This window comes from Podarcis liolepis (genome assembly GCF_965112155.1).
Source record: "Podarcis liolepis genome assembly, chromosome: Z".
In the NCBI taxonomy this organism is placed as follows: Eukaryota; Metazoa; Chordata; class Lepidosauria; order Squamata; family Lacertidae; genus Podarcis; species Podarcis liolepis.
In genome coordinates, this window is record NC_139570.1 from 1,194,220 (window position 1) to 1,214,251 (window position 20,032).

General features: G+C 45.4%; 1 protein-coding gene across 3 annotated transcripts in view; it reads left to right on the forward strand.

The window, feature by feature from the left end:
- The window catches only part of GPC3 (glypican 3), a 244,259-nt gene that overhangs the window by 89,501 nt on the left and 134,726 nt on the right, over positions 1–20,032 (forward strand). For all 3 annotated transcript variants that reach the window (XM_083486444.1, XM_083486443.1, XM_083486445.1), the window contains one exon: positions 3,302–3,996. In XM_083486444.1, the coding sequence (XP_083342570.1) occupies positions 3,302–3,996 (695 nt within the window). The remainder of the gene's footprint in view (positions 1–3,301; positions 3,997–20,032) is intronic.

Below are 20,032 nucleotides of genomic sequence, written 5' to 3' on the forward strand. Positions count from 1 at the left end.
ATTAATTTGATTGCAGACCAGTTTTTCAGGCTGAGCTCCATAGCTTTGTTTGCTGCTATCATGACATCTGCAACTGTTTGGATACATTCGGATGTGAGGTTTTTGCACAATCTTGGGGCAACTCCTTCCAGAGTGGCTAACACTGTTGCATCAAGTGACTTTTCTTCTCATTCTGAATTATTTTTGCCAATCCTTTGAGGCTGTGCTGCCATAGTGGGACTGCCATATTCCTGTTCCAGCAGTTCTCCACTGGTCTGAGAAAGAGTAAAACCAATTGTCCAGTGTGTTGTTATTTTGCAGTTTTCGGCTTCTACAGTGCATAGCCTGGGGGGAGGCGGCGTGGCACTAACACAGTTTGAAGCAAATGATTTAATTAAAGCAGACTGTGCTTCTAGTTGCCTTCAGGGTGAAGGGGAGTCATGGTTTAAGATGCCCTTTTCACTCTGTGATGTCACCACTCCCCTTTAATAGTTTCCAGTTTTGACTTCTTTTTCTCCTTGTGTGGTTCTGCAGATGTGCCTTCAGAAGGCCTCGGAGATGTATCTATACATTGCCTGAAACTGGTTTAAAGTTAAAGTTGCAAGAGCGATTTTAGAATTTCCAATTAGGCAATGTATTCCCGCAAATTCCTGCCCTGTTCGCCACCAGCATTACACATGTCAATCAAGCCACCTGATGGATGCCTGGTGCTGCCTCGCCTCGCAGCCCAGCCACCAGCCTTGGGGGTGGGGTTTGCTTGTTAGTTTGGCCCAGTTCTCCAAATCGATTCTGTCTTCTGTGGCTTCAGCTACCCCCCTCAGTTTGGTGTCACCTACAGATTTGGTGAGCGTGTATTCAAGTCATGTATAAAGATGTTGGACAACAACAGGTCCAGGACAGAACCCTGCGGCACCCCATTTGCCATTTCCTTTGAGGATGACTAATAACCACTCTTTGGGTTTTGGTCAGTCAACCAGCTACAAATCCACCTAACTGTGGCATTTCCTAGCCTCTCTGCAAGAGTATCATGGGGAACTTTGCCAAAAGTATTAAAGCAAGAAACTCTTGTTTTTTAGCCTGTAATTTATAGGCAGTTATTCCTTTCAGCTTCCTAAGTTACTTAATGCAAGGCTCTGGCTGCTGTTGCAAGCTCTGCTGGAAAGGCTCCCGTAACTCGCTCTCTCTTCAGCCATAATTTGAGCAAGGGGCCATGGGCAGGAGAGGGAGGAGACATAAAACTTTATGCTTTTGAAACTTTAATAGATATAAAGATATATATATTTAATATTTCATGTGAATCATTTTCATGCTTGCTGCATCCATTCCCCCCTCCCCCTCATTCCCAGGGTGGCAGAATAGAGAGCTGTTACTCCAAACACGGTTAGTGACCTGTGAACCGCAAGGGCTGTTTGTGACTTTGCCATCACTTTATTAAGGGTGCCCTCGAGAGCTGAGGAGGCCTGGAGCCGTGCGGCTATTTAGCACTAGAAAGAATATAAGCCTCCCCTCTTTCAACATGTTCCTTTTATGTCCTGGTGGGTAGAAAGAATTTGTCATTTTGTGTATCCTGAGCAGGGAAGTTCTGCATGACTCTGGGTGCAGAATTATACAACTGGGCCAAAATCTATGAGAAATGTGCATGTGCTTTTTCCATCCAGAGGTTTGTGGGGGATTCCATAGGGAGGATGCAGAAGGCTTCACTTGCTTCAGTTTGACTCAATTTAATGTGCTTACTTCCTGCTGAATGTCACAAGGGACCTCAAAGCAGTTTACATATAAAAATAGAATAAATCATAAAATTACAAATCACAGAATGCAGTTAAGGTATCAAAAAAACTTCTAGCAACATCAATATCAACTGGTACAAAAACTGTTCTATAAAAGCAAATGGGCTCAAGGCTGGAAAACAGTCTTAACGATGGACACCATAAGCTGGAAAGAAGCAAGGAAATTTCCATAGAGGAATGAACTCCCAATAAGCATCCAGAAGGACGGTGTTCTAGAACTAGGGGGCTACTGCCATGCCAGAGCCATTGGGTTCTTCGTCTCCTTCATCTCTGTACGTAGGCTGCCTGAATTAATAGACCTTTAATGTCCTCTCCATCTTTTGAGTCAACTGTTCAGTCTCAAGTGAGAGCCCCAGGGGGAGACCCTTTGGGCTAGGCACCAGCTTTACATGGGACCTGGGAAGGTGGGAGAAGGAGAAGAAACAGTTCTTCTGAATCAACCCACTTGGCACACATGTGACCCTTGCTTGGCAGGAGCTGCTGGTCCAATATGGCTCAACAGAAAGGGAAGAGGTCATGGCAGCAGTTGGATGTTGTGATCTGGCTCCATTAATGTAACTAGGGCAGCATTCATGTGACTCTTTCTCCAATCTGTGCGAAGATGCCAGGTAGACCCCAAAGGCGATATTACCTAATATTGATCTGCTAAAATGATGCTAAATGCTCTTTTTTAAAATGCAAAATGCTAAATCTCCATAAAGGGACAGCTTTCTAAAATATTACTCTTTCATTAAACGTGTAATAAATGCATAAGCATATGTCTGTGGTTCCATGTTAAAAATTAAAATGATGCTTTAACCTAGGATAGAGTATGGCATTTCAATTTAGTAAAAACAAAATGCAGAATTTAAAAACTCTTTGTTAACTAGAGGGGATTCAGCATATTTAACAGCAACATTATTAAAATGGCTCCAAGTTACAAGAAAGGAGATTTTGACTAAACATTTGGAAAAACTTTCTGACAGTAAGAGCTGTTCAGCAGTGGAACGGTCTCCCTCCGAAGGTGATGGACTCTTCTTTCTTGGAGGTTTCTAAGCAGAGGTCATGGATGCATTAGCTGAGTTTCCTGCATTGCAGGGGCTGGACTAGAGGACCCCTGAGATCCCTTCCAATTCTACAGTTCTATGATTCTATTATTCTAAAAATGACCACAATACCCTATTGGTCAGCAAAAAAAGAAAGGAAAAAGCAAAGCCTGTTAAACCTTTTAAACCATCTGTGTTGGAGCACATTGGCATATATTAAATGCACACTGGAAAGGAAAGATCTCCTGTCCTCCAAACATGCTTCAGTAATGCTCTGATTTATCTTCTGTCTAGGGAGAGTTGCTAGTTGGTTGGGTAGGCAGGGGGTGTGAAATTATTTCCAGTTGGGGAGAGTTACACATTTCTTCAAGGTTGCTTTTGATTTGCTGTCAACATGGATTCTATAGTTGAAGACCCTCCTCTTAGAAGAAGACCCACCTCTCACACTCCTGTTTCTGCTTTCTGGAAAAGGGTTCACTGACCCCTCCTCCTTTCTTTCTTTTTTTCCAGAAGCCTTTGAAATTGTAGTGCGGCATGCGAGAAACTACACCAACTCCATGTTCAGAAACTATTATCGCAATATAGCTGCCAGAGCTTTTAAATTTGTGGGGGAGTTTTTTACGGACATATCCTTGTACATCCTGGGCTCAGACATCAACATCAATGACATGATAAACGAATTCTTTGACAGCTTGTTCCCATTGGTCTACCCGCGCCTGGTGAACCCGGGCTCACCGAAGCCTTCGCTGGAAATGACCGAGTGCCTCCGACTTGCCCGGCGAGACCTGAAGGTGTTTGGGAACTTTCCCAAAATCATGATGACGCAGGTGTCCAAGTCTCTCCAGGTGACGCGAGTCTTCCTCCAGGCACTCAACCTTGGCATTGAGGTGGTGAACACCACCGACCACTTGAAGTTCAGCAAGGACTGTGGGAGGGCCTTGTTGAAGATGTGGTACTGTGCCCATTGCCAAGACCTTATGATGGTGAAGCCATGTGCTGGGTTCTGTGGCTCTGTGCTGCAGGGGTGCCTGGCCAGCCTGGTGGAGATAGATAGCTATTGGCAGGAGTACCTCCGTTCTCTGGAAGGGCTGACGAGAGGCATGAGGGGCATCTACAACATGGAGCATGTGCTTCTCAGTCTCTTCTCCTTGATACAAGATGCCATCACATACATGCAGAAGAATGCTGGGAAGCTGTCAGCGATGGTGAGTCCAGTTTTTTCAGACCATTTGCTCTGCAGTCGGAAGCAGTTCTGCTCCTGAATGCCAGTGGAGCCGCAGGAGGGGAGCTCAGGGCCAGTTTGCTGGCTGGCCATTGCAGGATGCTGGGCCAGGCATTCCACTGGCCTGATCCAGCGGGCTCTTCTTATGTTTCTATTGTTTATTTCTTTGAGAGAGCAGTGGAAGAGGGGTGAGGGGAAAGAAAGATATCATACAGAAGCAACTACATGTGAACATGTGCAATAGAGCTCAGCAACAGCTTAGGAAAATCCCAGTTCTCAAGTCAGGCTGATCCAGGGTTTGCTTGGAATGGGCTGAGGCATTCCTGGGTTGGATGCACCTGGAAAGCTCTGGCACTGTCAAAGTGGGTGGCTGTTTCAAACCCTAATTAAACATGCAGTTGTGGGAGGGGGGATAAGGAGATGCAGGCAGATACTCTCGCCTGTCCTTTCCCCCCTTCCTCGCTGCCGCCTGCATAGTAGTACCCCCAGAGTCGTGGAACGTCCTCCCTGCAGAGGTGTGTCTGGCACCATGAATGCTGAAGATGCGCCTCTTTACCCTATTTTCAGGGCCCACCTTGTTTCAAGTTGCTTTGGACTGTTTCTGATACTGTGTTTTAATTATTGTAACCTGCCCTAGTACCTTGGGGCTAAGGAAGGGGAAATGATAAACAAACAAACAAAAAAATTAAATTAGGATTTAAAACATGAAAATGAAGTACTTGGGTGTATTATAGAACTGTAATAATGTTGGCCACATTTACCCATAAAAACCAACTGCCTTCTGGGTCGTTTTTGTTATTACTATTATGTATTAAATAGTGAGGAGCAAAGGGTGGTTTACAGTATAAAAACACAAAATGCATAATATAGTAAACACAACAATACAACCCTCCCACAGTTTATAAGGCCTGGGAGAAGAGGAATGCTTTTGCCTGACAACTAAAGATATGTAATGAAGGCACCAGATGAGCCTCCCTAGGGAGAGCATTGCACAGACAAGGAGCCACTGCAGAAAAGGCCCGTTCTCATGTTGCTGCTCTCCGGACCTCTCATGGAGAGGGCACATGAAGAAGGGCCTCAGAAGATGATCTCAGGGTCCAGGAGAGGCAGTCCTTGAGGTATTGTAGTCCTGAGCTGTTTAAGGCTCAGCACTTTGAACTGGGTCCAGAAACTATTTGGCAGTCAATGCAGATGGGCCAGGATTCGCATTATATGCACAGACTATCTTGCCCCAGGGAGCAACCTGAATGCTAAATTTTGCAGCATCTGAAGTTTCCAAACGATCTTCAGAGGCAGTCTCTTGTTGCAGTAATCTAATCTAGAGGTTACCAGAGCATAGACAATTGTAGCTCTGCTACAGAGGGCCTCAGTCTTACCTGAATTGAGCTTCAGTTTGTTGGTTCTCATCCAGTCCATTACCAAGGCAAGACAACAGTCCAACTCATTGAGTGCCACACCTGAAGAAAAGCAGAGCTGTGTGTCAACAGCATATTGCTGACAACGTACTCCAAAATTCCAGATGACCCCACTCAGCAGTTTCATTTGGAAGTGGAACAGCTTGGGGGGATAAACTGAACCCTGAGGAACCCTGAAAGCCCTTCCCAAGTGACTCCCTCTGCAGTGTCCATCCAAGAAGGACTAGAACCAGTGCAAAGCAGCGCCACCCACCCGCAACTCAGACAGATGTTCCAGAAGGATACTGTGGTTTATGGTATTGAAAGCCTCTGAGAGGTCAAGGAGAATTAGAATCATAGAATCATAGAGTTGGAAGAGACCACAAGGGCCATCGAGTCCAACCCCCTGCCAAGCAGGAAACACCATCAGAGCACTCCTGACATATGGTTGTCAAGCCTCTGCTTAAAGACCTCCAAAGTAGGAGACTCCACCACACTCCTTGGCAGCAAATTCCACTGTCAAACAGCTCTTACTGTCAGGAAGGTCTTCCTAATGTTTAGGTGGAATCTTCTTTCTTGTAGTTTGGATCCATTGCTCCGTGTCCGCTTCTCTGGAGCAGCAGAAAACAACCTTTCTCCCTCCTCTATGTGACATCCTTTTATATATTTGAACATGTCTATCATATCATCCCTTAACCTCCTCTTCTCCAGGCTAAACATGCCCAGCTCCCTTAGCCATTCCTCATGAGGCATCGTTTCCAGGCCTTTGACCATTTTGGTTGCCCTCCTCTGGACACGTTCCAGTTTGTCAGTGTCCTTCTTGAACTGTGGTGCCCAGAACTGGACACAGTACTCCAGGTGAGGTCTGACCAGAGCAGAATACAGTGGCACTATTACTTCCCTTGATCTAGATGCTATACTCCTATTGATGCAGCCCAGAATTGCATTGGCTTTTTTAGCTGCCGCGTCACACTGTTGGCTCATGTCAAGTTTGTGGTCAACCAAGACTCCTAGATCCTTTTCACATGTACTGCTCTCAAGCCAGGTGTCACCCATCTTGTATTTGTGCCTCTCATTTTTTTTTGCCCAAGTGCAATACTTTACATTTCTCCCTGTTAAAATTCATCTTGTTTGTTTTGGCCCAGTTCTCTAATCTGTCAAGGTCGTTTTGAAGTGTGATCCTGTCCTCTGGGGTGTTAGCCACCCCTCCCAGTTTGGTGTCATCTGCAAATTTGATCAGGATGCCCTTGAGTCCATCATTCAAGTCGTTGATAAAGATGTTGAATAAGACCGGGCCCAAGACAGAACCCTGTGGCACCCCACTAGTCACTCTTCTCCAGGATGAAGAGGAACCATTGATGAGCACCCTTTGGGTTCGGTCAGTCAGCCAGTTACAAATCCACTGAGTGGTAGCATAGTCAAGACCGCATTTTACCAGCTTCTTTACAAGAATATCATGGGGCACCTTGTCAAATGCCTTGCTGAAATCAAGGTAGGCTACATCCACTGCGTTCCCTTCATCTACCAGGCTTGTAATTCTGTCAAAAAACAAGATCAGGTTAGTCTGACATGACTTATTTTTCAGAAATCCATGCTGACTATTGGTGATCACAGCATTCCTTTCTAGGTGCACACAGACTGTTTGCTTAATGATCTGCTCCAGAATATTCCCTGGTATTGATGTCAGACTGACTGGGTAGTAATTATTTGGGTCCTCTCTTTCCCCCTTTTTGAAAATAGGGACAACATTTGCCCTCCTCCAGTCTGCTGGGACTTCACCTGTTCTCCAGGAATTCTCAAAGATGACTCCAGTGGTTCTGAGATCACATCTGCCAGTTCTTTTAATACTCTTGGATGCAGTTCATCTGGCCCTGGAGACTTGAATACATCTAAACTAGCCAAGTATTCTTGTACTATCTCCTTAGTTATTCTGGGCTGTGTTTCCTTTGCTGAATCATTTGCTCCAAATTCTTCAGGTCGGGCATTGTTTTCTTTATCGGAGAAGACTGAGGCAAAGAAGGCATTGAGGAGTTCAGCCCTTTCTGTGTCCCCTGTTTGCATTTCACCATCTTCTCCTCTGAGTGACCCCACTGTTTCTTTGTTCTTCCTTTTGCTACGAACATACCCCTAAAAGCCTTTTTTGTTGCTTTTAACCTCTCTAGCAAGCCTGAGTTCATTCTGTGCTTTAGCTTTTCTGACTTTGTGTCTACACGTGCTGGCTATTTGTTTGAATTCCTCTTTGGTGGTTTCCCCCCTTTTCCATTTTTTGTACACATCCTTTTTTAATCTTAACTCAGTTAAAAGTTCTTTAGATAACCACCCTGGCTTCTTTAGGCACCTTCCATGTTTCCGTCTCATTGGTATTGCCTGAAGTTGTGCTTTTACTATCTCCCTCTTAACAAACTCCCAGCCATCATGAACTCCCTTTCCTTTTAGTATTACTGTCCATGGGATCTCACCCAGCACTTCCCTAAGTTTTGTGAAGTTGGCTTTCTTAAAGTCAAGAAATTGAGTCCTAGTATGCTTGGCTGCTTCTTTCTGCTGTATAGTAAACTTCAGAAGAGCATGATCACTCGCGCCTAATGATCCTTCCACTTCTACCCCACTAACCAGGTCATCAACATTGGTTAGGACCAGATCTAAAATGGCTGTTCCTCTTGTTGCTTCTCCCACTTTCTGGACAATGAAGTTGTCTACAAGGCCAGTGAGGAATCTGTTTGACCTTATGCTCTTGGCTGAGTTTGACATCCAACAAATATCCGGGTAATTGAAGTCCCCCATTACTACTATCTCCCTTCCTTTTGCATGCTTGGCCATCTGTTCCAGGAAGGCATCATGTATGTCCTCCGTTTGGCTTGGGGATCTATAGTAAACTCCCACAATGAGGTCTCTGTTATTCTTCTCTCCCTTAATTTTGACCCACATGCTCTCACTTTGGCTTTGAGGTTCTAAATCTTGGATCTCTTCACAGGTATACACATCCCTGACATATAACGCCACTCCTCCTCCTTTCTTGTCTGGTCTGTTTCTCTGAAATAGATTGTATCCCCCCATTATTACATTCCAATCGTGGGACTTATCCCACCAGGTTTCAGTGATGCCTATTATGTCATATTTAGTTTGCTGTACCAAGAGCTCAAGCTCATCTTGTTTATTTCCCATGCTTTGCGCATTAGTGTACAGACATTGAAGTCCATTAATCATTCCCCCGTGTCTCTTATTTAAGGATTTTTCCCCTTAAATAATTAACAAGGACACATTTCCCTTGTCTCTCTCTCTCAACAGAGGTCATCATACAAGTTGACCCAAGCAGTTTCTATGCAAAAACCAGGCCTAAACCCCAACTGAAATGGATCTAAAAATCACTTTCCTGCAAGAGTGCCTGGATATGGCCGAGAATTCTTGTGAGAATTTCACAAAAAAGGATTTCTGGATAAGACTGCAGCATATGTGCAAAGAAGCAAAGTGCTACATCTAGATATATTTGTCTGTAATTCCATATTTCTAAACCAACTGATTGTGGGGGATATTCCCTAACAGAACTAATTGTAAATGAAGTTAATGTCAGATTGCAAAAAAGGTATTGCAAAAATACCTGCATTCTGATTCCTCCCCAGTATATCTTCAGAAAATGCCCCCCCCCCCAAACCTCATGCTCTGGAGGAAGGAACAGACACAAGTGTACATGAGAAGAATGTGAGTGTCCCTCCTCACTCCTTCACTCAAGTTTTTTCAGGCGAACAGATGTCAGATTTGCTTGCAGACCAGCCTTGCCTATGATGTTTAAGGTGCACCTCTGGCAAATGCTGCTGATGACCAGTGTAAAATGAGAGAGGCTTCCTTTTCCTCTCCTTGAAATTCACTTTGCATTGACCAGCCTGGGGATATGGGGTCTTGATGATGGCTAACTCTCATACAACAACATGGGGCTGGATCCAGTGTTCTCTGTTCATTGGCACAAGGACTTTTGCACTAGAGGATGGGTGAGTTTGAATGTTGCAGAACAGAGGAATCCAGCGGAACAGTTGTGCTAGTGGACACTCATTGCCCAGGCAATTGAGGTGCAGTCTGTTATGCAACAGTGTTATGAGCGATGTGCTTGTTCATTCGTTTGTGCAACAATTTTCTGCTGGCACAAAACATTTCACCGTTGGAATGAATGTGCAGTTGATTTGCAACTTGTGTGATTGCAGCTTTACGCAGCTTTTTGGTGGCCAGTCAGCTGAAATCACACAAATTAAATGCACACAAGGTGTGTTAAATGCACATAAGCTCTCAGACTTGCTTACTGGGGTCTGAGAGGTTCACAGAGCCTGGCAAGCAAGGCACAGAACAAAGCTCACTTGGCATGTCAGCTTCAGAAAAGGTGGAGATGGTTATGTGAGGTTGTTCTGGCTATACCCACAACTTTGTGTGCAATCCCTGGAATGTAACCCTGTGCATGATGCATGTCACACTAAATGTCTTTAACTTACTGCTCCATTGGCTACAATCTATAGATTTCTTTTCTTTTTTAAAAAATTTCATCAATATAAAAACAAGAAAATGGAAAGAAACATTGGCAGCTCATGTCAACAATTAAAATGTACAAATAGGCATCTAAATGAGATTGATGGTTGTCAGATCCATATTTAAAAATTTGTGCATCCCTACAACAATATTTGACTTAGCCTGAGTGCTTTAGAATGACCTCCCTTCCAGTTGAGCAATGTGTTGTCAGAATTAATTATCTGTGCTGATTGTTCTTCTTCCTCATTGCATTTCCAGGAAGTCCCATGAGTATTTGCAAGCAAGAAATACTCAGTTTGCAGTCTGGAACTGATGGATTTAGGAGGAAGGGTCAATTCTGACCACTAGACATGCTGGCTGGCAGGAACTGTCTAGAATCCAGATCCTGCTATAAGCTGCTCTGAGTCAAGCATAGAGTATTCTGGGATTGGCAGAGAAATAGCTTTGGCTTGGTAGAATGCTGCTGTAGATGCAAGATGCAAAAAGGGCCTGGAGAGCTTTATTTGGGGCTGGGAGAAAGAGGAACAGCACTCGCAGTTTGAAAGGAATGAAGTCATAAAGTGTGATGAAGGATTTCTGCCTTACAGAAGCTCTCTAATTGCAGGGAACTAGCTGACAAGGTGAGGGGAGGGGGCTGGGAGGAGGAAGGGCAGGTGATTTTAAACAAATGGCTTTTTCTGTTCTGGGGTTAATAACTCGTGAACAATTTACTGGTACATTAAAGGTAAACAAAGATTCAAATGGATAACTGGAGGAGAACCTTGATTAAAGCACTTGCGAATAAAGCTGTTCAGCATTTCATTTGCTACTCACAGCACCAATTTCACTAAAGTATCTGGGAGAGAAATGGCTGCAGGTGACTTCAACATCCGTGCTGAGGGTGCCTCAGTTCTCTCGCTCAGGAGTTCATGGCCTCCGCGGCAATAATGGGCCTGTCTCAGGTGGTCATTGGTCCAGCATTGGTCTGGAAATAGAGGGTGACCATCACCTCATTATTATGGTAGGAACACTTCATGGTGAGGTTTGGAATTGCAGCGATGATTCTCCCCTGCAAAGGCAAGGGACCAGTTATGATGGTCCACTCCCAGAGACTGATGGAAACTGATGGATTCCTGACTGTTCTGTGGGATTTTCCAGATGATAGAGCAGGTGATCTTGTTGAGCAGTAGCATAGCTAAGGGGCGGGCAGGGAGGGCGCTTACCTTGGGGACGGGTTTACTGCCCAAGGTGATGCCCAAGGCCAGGGGGCCCAAGAGCCTGGCGGACTGCTCCCCAAATCAGCATGGCCCGGGCTTGGCTCCCAGGGTGCTGGGCTGCTGCGTCCACCCCCAGCCACCAGAGGGCAGCTAGGAAAGATGCAACTACCCTGTGCTGGTCCCACGGGGCCTGCAGTGTGCCTGAGCCACACATCTCTCCTGGGAGTTACGCAGTGGCTCAGGCGCCTGCAGGCACTGCACTCTGCCTGAGAAGGCAGCATGGGACTGGCCTCCGCCCACAGCCCTCCGCCCACAGCCCTCCAGCAGGACTCAGGAGAGTACCTGTGAGTGACTGGAGGGCGCCAGAGCCGCTGTGCTGCGTCACTCGCAGGGGCCCTTCAGCTGTAGGGTGACCCACAGGAACACAGGGGCTCGGGCCCCAGCCCTGTGCTGCTTTTGCGGGCAGCGCTGGGCCAGCCAAGCACACTGCATCTCACTCAGTGTCCCTATGGGAGGGACACAGTTCTGGCAGCATGCCTGACCTGGCTCACCCTGCCCTATGGGTGGCTCCCCCCCCCCCACGTGGGCGGCACACATGCCCTGGGCAAGCACCTTCCCTAGGTGCCTGAGCGGTTTGTCATGCTGCTGCTGTGGAGGCCCCAGTTTCCTCATGGAATGGTGAGTCACATGGGGCCATTGACATGATCGCTTCTGAGTGCCCCCTCCAGTGCTGTGGGTCTGTTTTGTTCCTCCATGTGCTGAGGAGCTGTGGTTCTCAGACCACAGACCGGTTGGAGCGTAAGTGAGGAAATGAGATTCAGGCTCATAATCAGGTCTATCATGGTAGTGAGGGCAGCAAAGAGATTCCATGTTTCTGCCTCCATTGCATCTTTGAGGAACCGTCCAGCGGAGTTCTGTGTAGTCCAGAGGTTGGTTACTCTTGTAAGAACTCTGCTTAAGGGTCATTTCCCTGCCATTGTCATTCTTGCATCATTTCTCACCCCTCCTAGTGCAAGAGCACTATGGGATGCGGAGGAGAGGCCCCCTGCTGTGCCTTTGATCAGGAGCTGCTCTGTGGGTGTAATGGGATGCTAAATGGTTTCTGCAGCTTCCGCTGCTGATCTATCCATGATTAGGCTTGCAAGCCAACAGCTGACATTCAAGGTTACAAATGCAGGCTTTTAAAGTAATTTACCTTTCCCACCATTTTTACCCTCTCTTATGAGTCTTCTCCATCACACACACACACACACACACACACACACACACACCCTGCCCATCCTCAAGTTCCTCCCTGGTAGTTGTTTTTTATCCTTTAAAGACAATTTCACTTAGCAGAGCTGGTTGAGGAAAGCAGCCTCTATAGTAGGAAAAGAGCAGAGATTTTAAAAATGCCTTCAGCATCAACCATGGCTTGAGAACTTGACAGGATTTGGTTTGCTGGCAGATGTTTTGGACTGCAGTTCCCATCAGCAGCCTGCCATGCTGCTTACAGATGATGAGAGTTGTAGTCCAAAACACCTGGACTTAGGAAAAGCTGGTTTCCTGTCTAACCAGATTCCCTCTGAAGTTGGTAGCATCTTGTAGCTGCCCATCGATTCCATTTTTTGTGTCCCATCCCCCCGCATCTGTCATTCCGCCATTGACTTAGATTGTAACCTCCCCAGAGCAGGGGCCTGTCTACATGCTCATTTGAATGGTTATGATGTCCATCAAACACATTCAAGGCGTTGAATAAAGCACAGGTTGTCAGGTGTGGGGCAGGTGAGTGTGGCAAAATAGTGTGGTGGGTCAAATTAGGCACTCTTGTGGGCCTGCGTTCACCCAGAGGGTCAGAGGTTCCCCATGGCTGCCTTAGAGCAATGTGGTTGACCGAGGTTTTCAACCTGAGACCTTCAATCTAGCAGTACAGATTTATATTACAATGAAAGGATACTAAATAGGTTTAAGGTGTTGTTGATGGTGCATGAAGTCTATGTAGAATCATAGAATCATAGAGTTGGAAGAGACCACAAGGGCCATTGAGTCCAACCCCCTGCCAAGCAGGAAACACCATCAGAGCACTCCTGACATATGATTGTCAAGCCTCTGCTTAAAGACCTCCAAAGAAGGAGACTCCACCATGTAGTTTGTATCAGGCTACTCAAATCAATCCCTGTACTCTGCAGGTGAGGGCTTCCTGCAGATACTATATTATCAGGAGGTTCATACTGTAGAATATTGGTAGGAATCGGGCCTCTGATGCTGTGGCACCTACCCCTTTGGAGTTCCCTCCCCCTGAGTATTAGACAGGTCCTGTCTCCATTCTGTTTTCAGGGTCTGCTGAAGACCTTCCTCCTTCAACAAGTCTTTTAAGCTGAGATCTTCCCTGGGCTGCATCTGCACTGGAATTGCTCTTAAGATATCTTCATCACTTACTGTTTGCTGCCCCGTGAGCCCTGGGAGCATTATTTGAAATAAATAAATTGGATGTGTAGATCTGCTCTTCACTAGTGGTCCCAGCGCAGGTTATGGCAATTGTAGAAGAAAGAGAGTGCCAGCATCTACAGCACAGAATGGTCTTCAGCAGACAAACCAGCAAATTACTTCTGAGACTGTCTGACCGCCACTGTAACAGATGGGGCTATATTGAAGATATGAGGGGTGAGCCAGAGGCTGGCGTGTGGCTGCCTCATTGACAGAGTTCCCTCCAAGTGGCCAAAGCGAGTGAAAGGAAATTCTCTCACACCCTCTTACTGTGCCTTCCATCCTGTTTTAGCCCTAATGCTTTCAATCAATTTTTAAATTGACATTCATGGAGGCAAGGAGGATAACTAGCTTTTTATGCCTAGTTATGTTTCTGTTAGAGCTATTTCACACTCCGATGTCGAAAAGGAGAAGAGAAAACATCAGGCTGTGGCAGAGGGAGAGAAGGGAAGCAGGGCCGTTCCATTGGCTCTGTTGAGACAGCAGTTGCACCTTTCAACTCCCCCTTGGTGGATATCACCAATTGAGGTGCTGACAACGAAAAAAGTAAATATGGAAGGGAAAAGAGTAACATATGAGGATATTACCAGGAAAACAGATCAGGGGATAAAGCTCAAACCATATGAACAAATTGGAAAGATGCTAACAGTGTGGCTACAATATCACCAGACTAGTGACTTATTAAATGAAGACAAAAAGAGAAATGGGTTTAAAGACAAAAAAAATCAAAATTCCATATCAAGTTAATAGAGTGTAAAGGTAAAACCTTATCTAGAATATATAGTCTGTTGCTTGAATGGTATACAAAAGACAAAGAAGTAAAGGAATCAATGATAAAATGGGTGATCGATATTGGGCATAACATCGAATTGGAAGCGTGGAAAAGACTATGGAAGGAGGGTTTGAGATTTACAGGATGTATGGCTTTAAAGGAAAACCTGCTAAAAATGATGTATAGATGGCACTTGACGCCAGTAAAGTTAGCTAAAATGTATAGAAAAAGAGAAAGAAAATATTGGAAATGTAAAAAAGTAGATGGGGATTATTTTCATATGTGGTGTACCTGTGACAAGCTTAAAAAAATTGGGAATCAATTTATAATGAACTCAAAAAAATATTTAGATATACTTTCCCCAAAAGACCGCAGCGTGTCTATTAGGTTTAATAGGAACGGAAATCAAAATGGGAGACCAAAATCTGTTTATGTATGCTACAGCCGCCGCAAGAACCCTTCTGGCCCAAAGATGGAAATCACAAGACATACCAACCATCCAGGAGTGGCAGGTGAAGTTGATAGAATATGCAGAACTTGCCAAATTGTCAGGGAGGATCCGGGACCAGGAAGATCAAAGATACCAAAATAATTGGAGTAAATTTATTGAATATTTCAAGAAGAAATGTAAAGAGGTCAAGACACTAGCAGGATTGACATAATACCTTCAATGTATAACAGTATTATTGTGAGAATGATGTGCGTGATAGAAAGGGGTTAAATATACCAATTGTAGGGAGGGAGGGGAGTCGCGACTCGGCAGAGTCAAAGGGAATGTATGGCATTAATATGGTTTGTTGGAAAAGAATATGTAAGGAAAACAATAAAAATTTACTTGGAAAAAAAGAAAGAAAGAAAAATGTTGCCAGTCCTTTGCAAACTCTAGATCTGTCTGCCAATTGCGTAAAAATCTCCTTCTTCAGGCTGCAACTTGTGCATTGTTTAGTGGGTCATTCCTAGGGCATCTTTGATGTGAGCTGCACTGACTCTGCTCCCAAGGGAACTACTAGGTTAAAACTTGGCTAATTACAGTGGTGCCTCGCAAGACGAAAAGAATCCGTTCTGTGATTCTCTTCGTCTAGCGGTTTTTTTGTCTTGCGAAGCAAGCCCATTGGCGGATTAGCGGCTTTTAGCAGCTTTTAGCGGCTTTTAGCGGCTTATCAGTTTATCGGATCAGCTGATAAGCGGCTTAGGGGCTTAGAAAAAGGGGGGAGAGGAAAAAAACCCCGCAGGAACTCGCAAGACATTTTTGTCTTGCGAAGCAAGCCCATAGGAGATTCGTTTTGTGAAGCACCTCCAAAACGGAAAACTCTTTCATCTAGTGAGTTTTCCGTCTTGTGAGGCATTCGTCTTGCGGGGCACCACTGTACTTTGTTAGCAGGTCTGCAGAGAATGAAGCCAAAAGTAACCTTCCTTAGCACAATGAAGCTCTCTTGTCTCTCTTTGCAGAGAGTGTGTGTGTGTGTGTGTGTGTGTGTGTGTGCGTCTTTCTCTCTCTGTGTGTAGTCAAGACATAGCATTACATACTTTCTGGTCAAAAGATTCTAAAGAATGGGTATCATTCATTTATATATTCTTTTCTTTTCCCACATCCCCATGAGTGAAATGGCTCCAAAGTTCCCCGCAAATAAATCGAAGTGAAATAAAAATGAGTTATAGCAATAAAAGCAGGATTTGCAGTAATCCACGGCAGCAGAATCACACGCAGGCTGCTGACCGGATTTCAAAATGATGTGTATTGATTGAAGCCAAATGAATTAACTCCCGGCTTCTTAAGGGCTCCATTATTTATCTCTTAATTTCTTTTCTACTACCCATTAATAAACTTGCTGGGCCCAAAGCCCTGCAACGAGAGTGTGCTGTCGGGAATGCTTCGCCCTGCCCTAGTCCAAGGAGTCCCTTGGTAACTTGAGCTCCATCTGCATTATGCCTTTGAAGCTGTATCATGCCACTTTAGAACAACCACAGTTTTCCCCAAAGAGTCCTGGGAAGTGTAGTTCATTAAGGGCGCTGAGAGTTCTCTGGAGGCCCCATTCCCATCACTGAGCTACAATTCCCAGAGCAATTTAACAACCCAGCCTCTCTTTCCAGGAAACACTGTAAATTGATGCTCGGGGTGGGGTAGGGGCAGGAATAGGGGCCTCCTGACAATTCTCAGCACCCACAACAAACCACAGTGCCCTGAATTCATTGGGGAAAGCCACAACTGTTTAAAGTGGTATGATACTGATTTAAATGTATTTTGTGCAGATGGGGCCTTGTTATGACTGCTTTTGACTCTGTTAACATAGGAAGAATATTTGGGCAGATGCTTGTACTTGGAACTCTATGGTTGAATGATGACATCAAGTGAGGTGGTTTACCTGCCTGCCCTGTTGGTTGCACCAGCCCTTGCCAGCCTTGTCTCCTCCATGTCTTCTTGAGCTACAGCTCCCAACAGCCCTGCTGGTGGAAATTGTAGTCCAACAACTTCTGGAAGCTGCCAGGTTGGTGACGGCTGGGTGGTTGACAGTTGCCTTCCAGAATCTTTCCTGATCCTTCTAACTGAATCCAGGGCCTTCTGCCTGCAGAACTGTGGGAACGTTTATATAATTTAGCAGAGTTTAAACGATCCCCTGTTTGAGTTTATGCAGCGACAAGCAGGTTGCTAACTCGTTTGAGTCCTATCAATAATTATACCTTCCTGGTTGATAATCCCTTTCTGTCCCTCTTAAAGAAACCACTTTATTATCAGATTCATTCAGAGTTGTTCCTGAAGGCAGGCTTAAGTTACATAACAGATAAACTATATACTAGCTAACACCCCAGAGGACAGGATCACACTTTAAAACGACCTTGACAGATTAGAGAACTGGGCCAAAACAAACAAGATGAATTTTAACAGGGAGAAATGTAAAGTATTGCACTTGGGCAAAAAAAAATGAGAGGCACAAATACAAGATGGGGGACACCTGGCTTGAGAGCAGTACATGTGAAAAGGATCTAGGAGTCTTGGTTGACCACAAACTTGACATGAGCCAACAGTGTGATGCGGCAGCTAAAAAAGCCAATGCAATTCTGGGCTGCATCAATAGGAGTATAGCATCTAGATCAAGGGAAGTAATAGTGCCACTGTATTCTGCTCTGGTCAGACCTCACCTGGAGTACTGTGTCCAGTTCTGGGCACCACAGTTCAAGAAGGACACTGACAAACTGGAACGTGTCCAAAGGAGGGCAACCAAAATGGTCAAAGGCCTGGAAACGAAGCCTTATGAGGAACGGCTAAGGGAGCTGGGCATGTTTAGCCTGGAGAAGAGGAGGTTAAGGGGTGATATGATAGCCATGTTCAAATATATAAAAGGATGTCACATAGAGGGAGAAAGGTTGTTTTCTGCTGCTCCCGAGAAGCGGACACGGAGCAATGGATCCAAACTACAAGAAAGAAGATTCCACCTAAACATTAGGAAGAACTTCCTGACAGTAAGAGCTGTTTGACAGTGGAATTTGCTGCCAAGGAGTGTGGTGGAGTCTCCTTCTTTGGAGGTCTTTAAGCAGAGGCTTGACAACCATATGTCAGGAGTGCTCTGATGGTGTTTCCTGCTTGGCAGGGGGTTGGACTCGATGGCCCTTGTGGTCTCTTCCAACTCTATGATTCTATGATTCTATGAGATAGCAGTGAGTCATGAGAGGACTGCATCCGAGTAGTTACCAGTTACCACTCCTTGCAGCAGCTGACCAGCTGACAAAACTGCCTGCACACAGAGGCCGTCAGTCCTCTCAGAATGTTGGACTTGACTGACAGCTTTATATTCCACAAGAACATGGGATATACCAGCTAAGTCATGGGTCTTCCCCATAAAAAGATGGCAGTTGCTTGGTTTGCAGCTTACTTAAAGGGGTTCCATGTGCCATGATGTTCAGCAGTCATTTATGCTGGCTGGTCTTTCTATCCTAAATCAATTTTCACCCCTAGTTCCCTGTCCCTCCCAACATCACTTGTGGAAATGAGGCTTTTAGGCACTCACCTAGAGAGGAGTGCATCAGTGCTGGTGACATTAATTCTGGAAGGATTCACTTTTACTGGGCTGTTTTGCCATCCTGTTTATTTACTCCTTGGCTGCATATTCCAGATATATTGACCCATGTTTGCTGGTAGATAAGTTTTAATCTTACTTTTGGTGGTAGCAATTAATCTTCTCTCCCCGCTCCCCATCTCCTTCTTGAATAGGAATGCACTTCTTGTGAACAACTTTGTCTGCTTCAAGAAGTGTTGTCTTTCTGCTAATTTTATTGGCGTGAGAATTGGAACGAGATCCTTGTCGCACAAGATGGCCACCATCTTGGATGGCTTTAAAGGAGAATTGCACAAATTCATGGAGGAAGAGAAAGCTACCAGTGGCTACCAACCCTGACTGCAGTGTTCTGCCTCCACTGCCAAGAGACAGCACTCCTCTGAATACCAGCTGAAGGGAGAGAGTGCTGGAAGTGTTGGGATGCAATTCATCTTGCACTGCATGGGAAAGTAGATAGGAGAGAGGAGCCTCCAGATTTCCCAGACTATCATTTCTTTCCTAACCTGTGCTGACCTTCACTCGGGTGCTAGATTGACTCTAGGGTTGCTGACCTCATTTCCTGCTTCTTGCTTCTTCATCCCCATCCTGGCAGAGGAGACAAATATTATGCCTCTCCTGTTGAGGGGCAAGAGCAGGGGAGGCAACCTAAGGCCCAGGGGCTGGATGCGGCCCAGTCACCTTCTCAGTCTGGCCTGCGGACGGTGCGGGAATCAGTGTGCTTTGACATGAGTAGAATGTGACCTTTTATTTAAAATGCATCTCTGGGTCATTTGTGGGGCATAGGAATTCGTTCATTCCCCTCCCCCCACCACATGGTCTGAGGGATGGTGGACCGGCCCATGGCTGGAAAAAGTTGCAAGAGCAAGCATGGCTCAAGGTACCTCCACCTTAGTTAAGTAGAGCTAGTGATCTTTCCTATTAAGTACCGTATGTACTTTCTGCGATAAACATAGCTTTTTTATTTTATTTTCCTGAAGTCCGAGTTTAAGTGCGATTATATCCAGGGTAGCTCCTCCAACAGAGATTCAGTATTAAGTTCAACATCTCCTGAACATTTTTACTCCAGGTGCTAACAGAGTGCTGCTGCGGTCCTTCTTGACAGTTTTCCCCAGGCATCTGGTTGGTCACTGAGCACAGCTGGACTGGATGGGCCCCTTTGGCCTAATTCAGCAGCTTTGCTCTTTGTTCTTTTGAAAGTGTTTGTGGTGTGACGCCCTCCCAAATCCACTTAGGTTGTGGCTGTGTGGATCTTGCACATCCCTGCATGGTAGCACTTTCAGAAGCAGGGTACCTCTGGGTGCCGGAGGCTGGGAATCACATGTGCAAAGAGTGCTGCAGTTGAACTCAGGTCTTGCTTGCAGGTTTCCCAGGGGTACCTGGTTGGCTACAGTGGTACCTTGGGTTACAGAATTGTTCTTTTTATAAAGATGTGGATCAGATTTTTGTTTTGTTATGTTGCTAAACAAAAGATTCTTCGCTTGCTGTATATCTTGTTCTTTCTGAACATGGCAGCGAGTGCATTTCAGCTTCTGAATGGATAGATTAGATCAGGCGCCCTTTGCTGGAGAATATCCTTTGTAAATATGCATGACATCGACCCAGCTGCCATTTTCTCCTGAACATTCCAGCT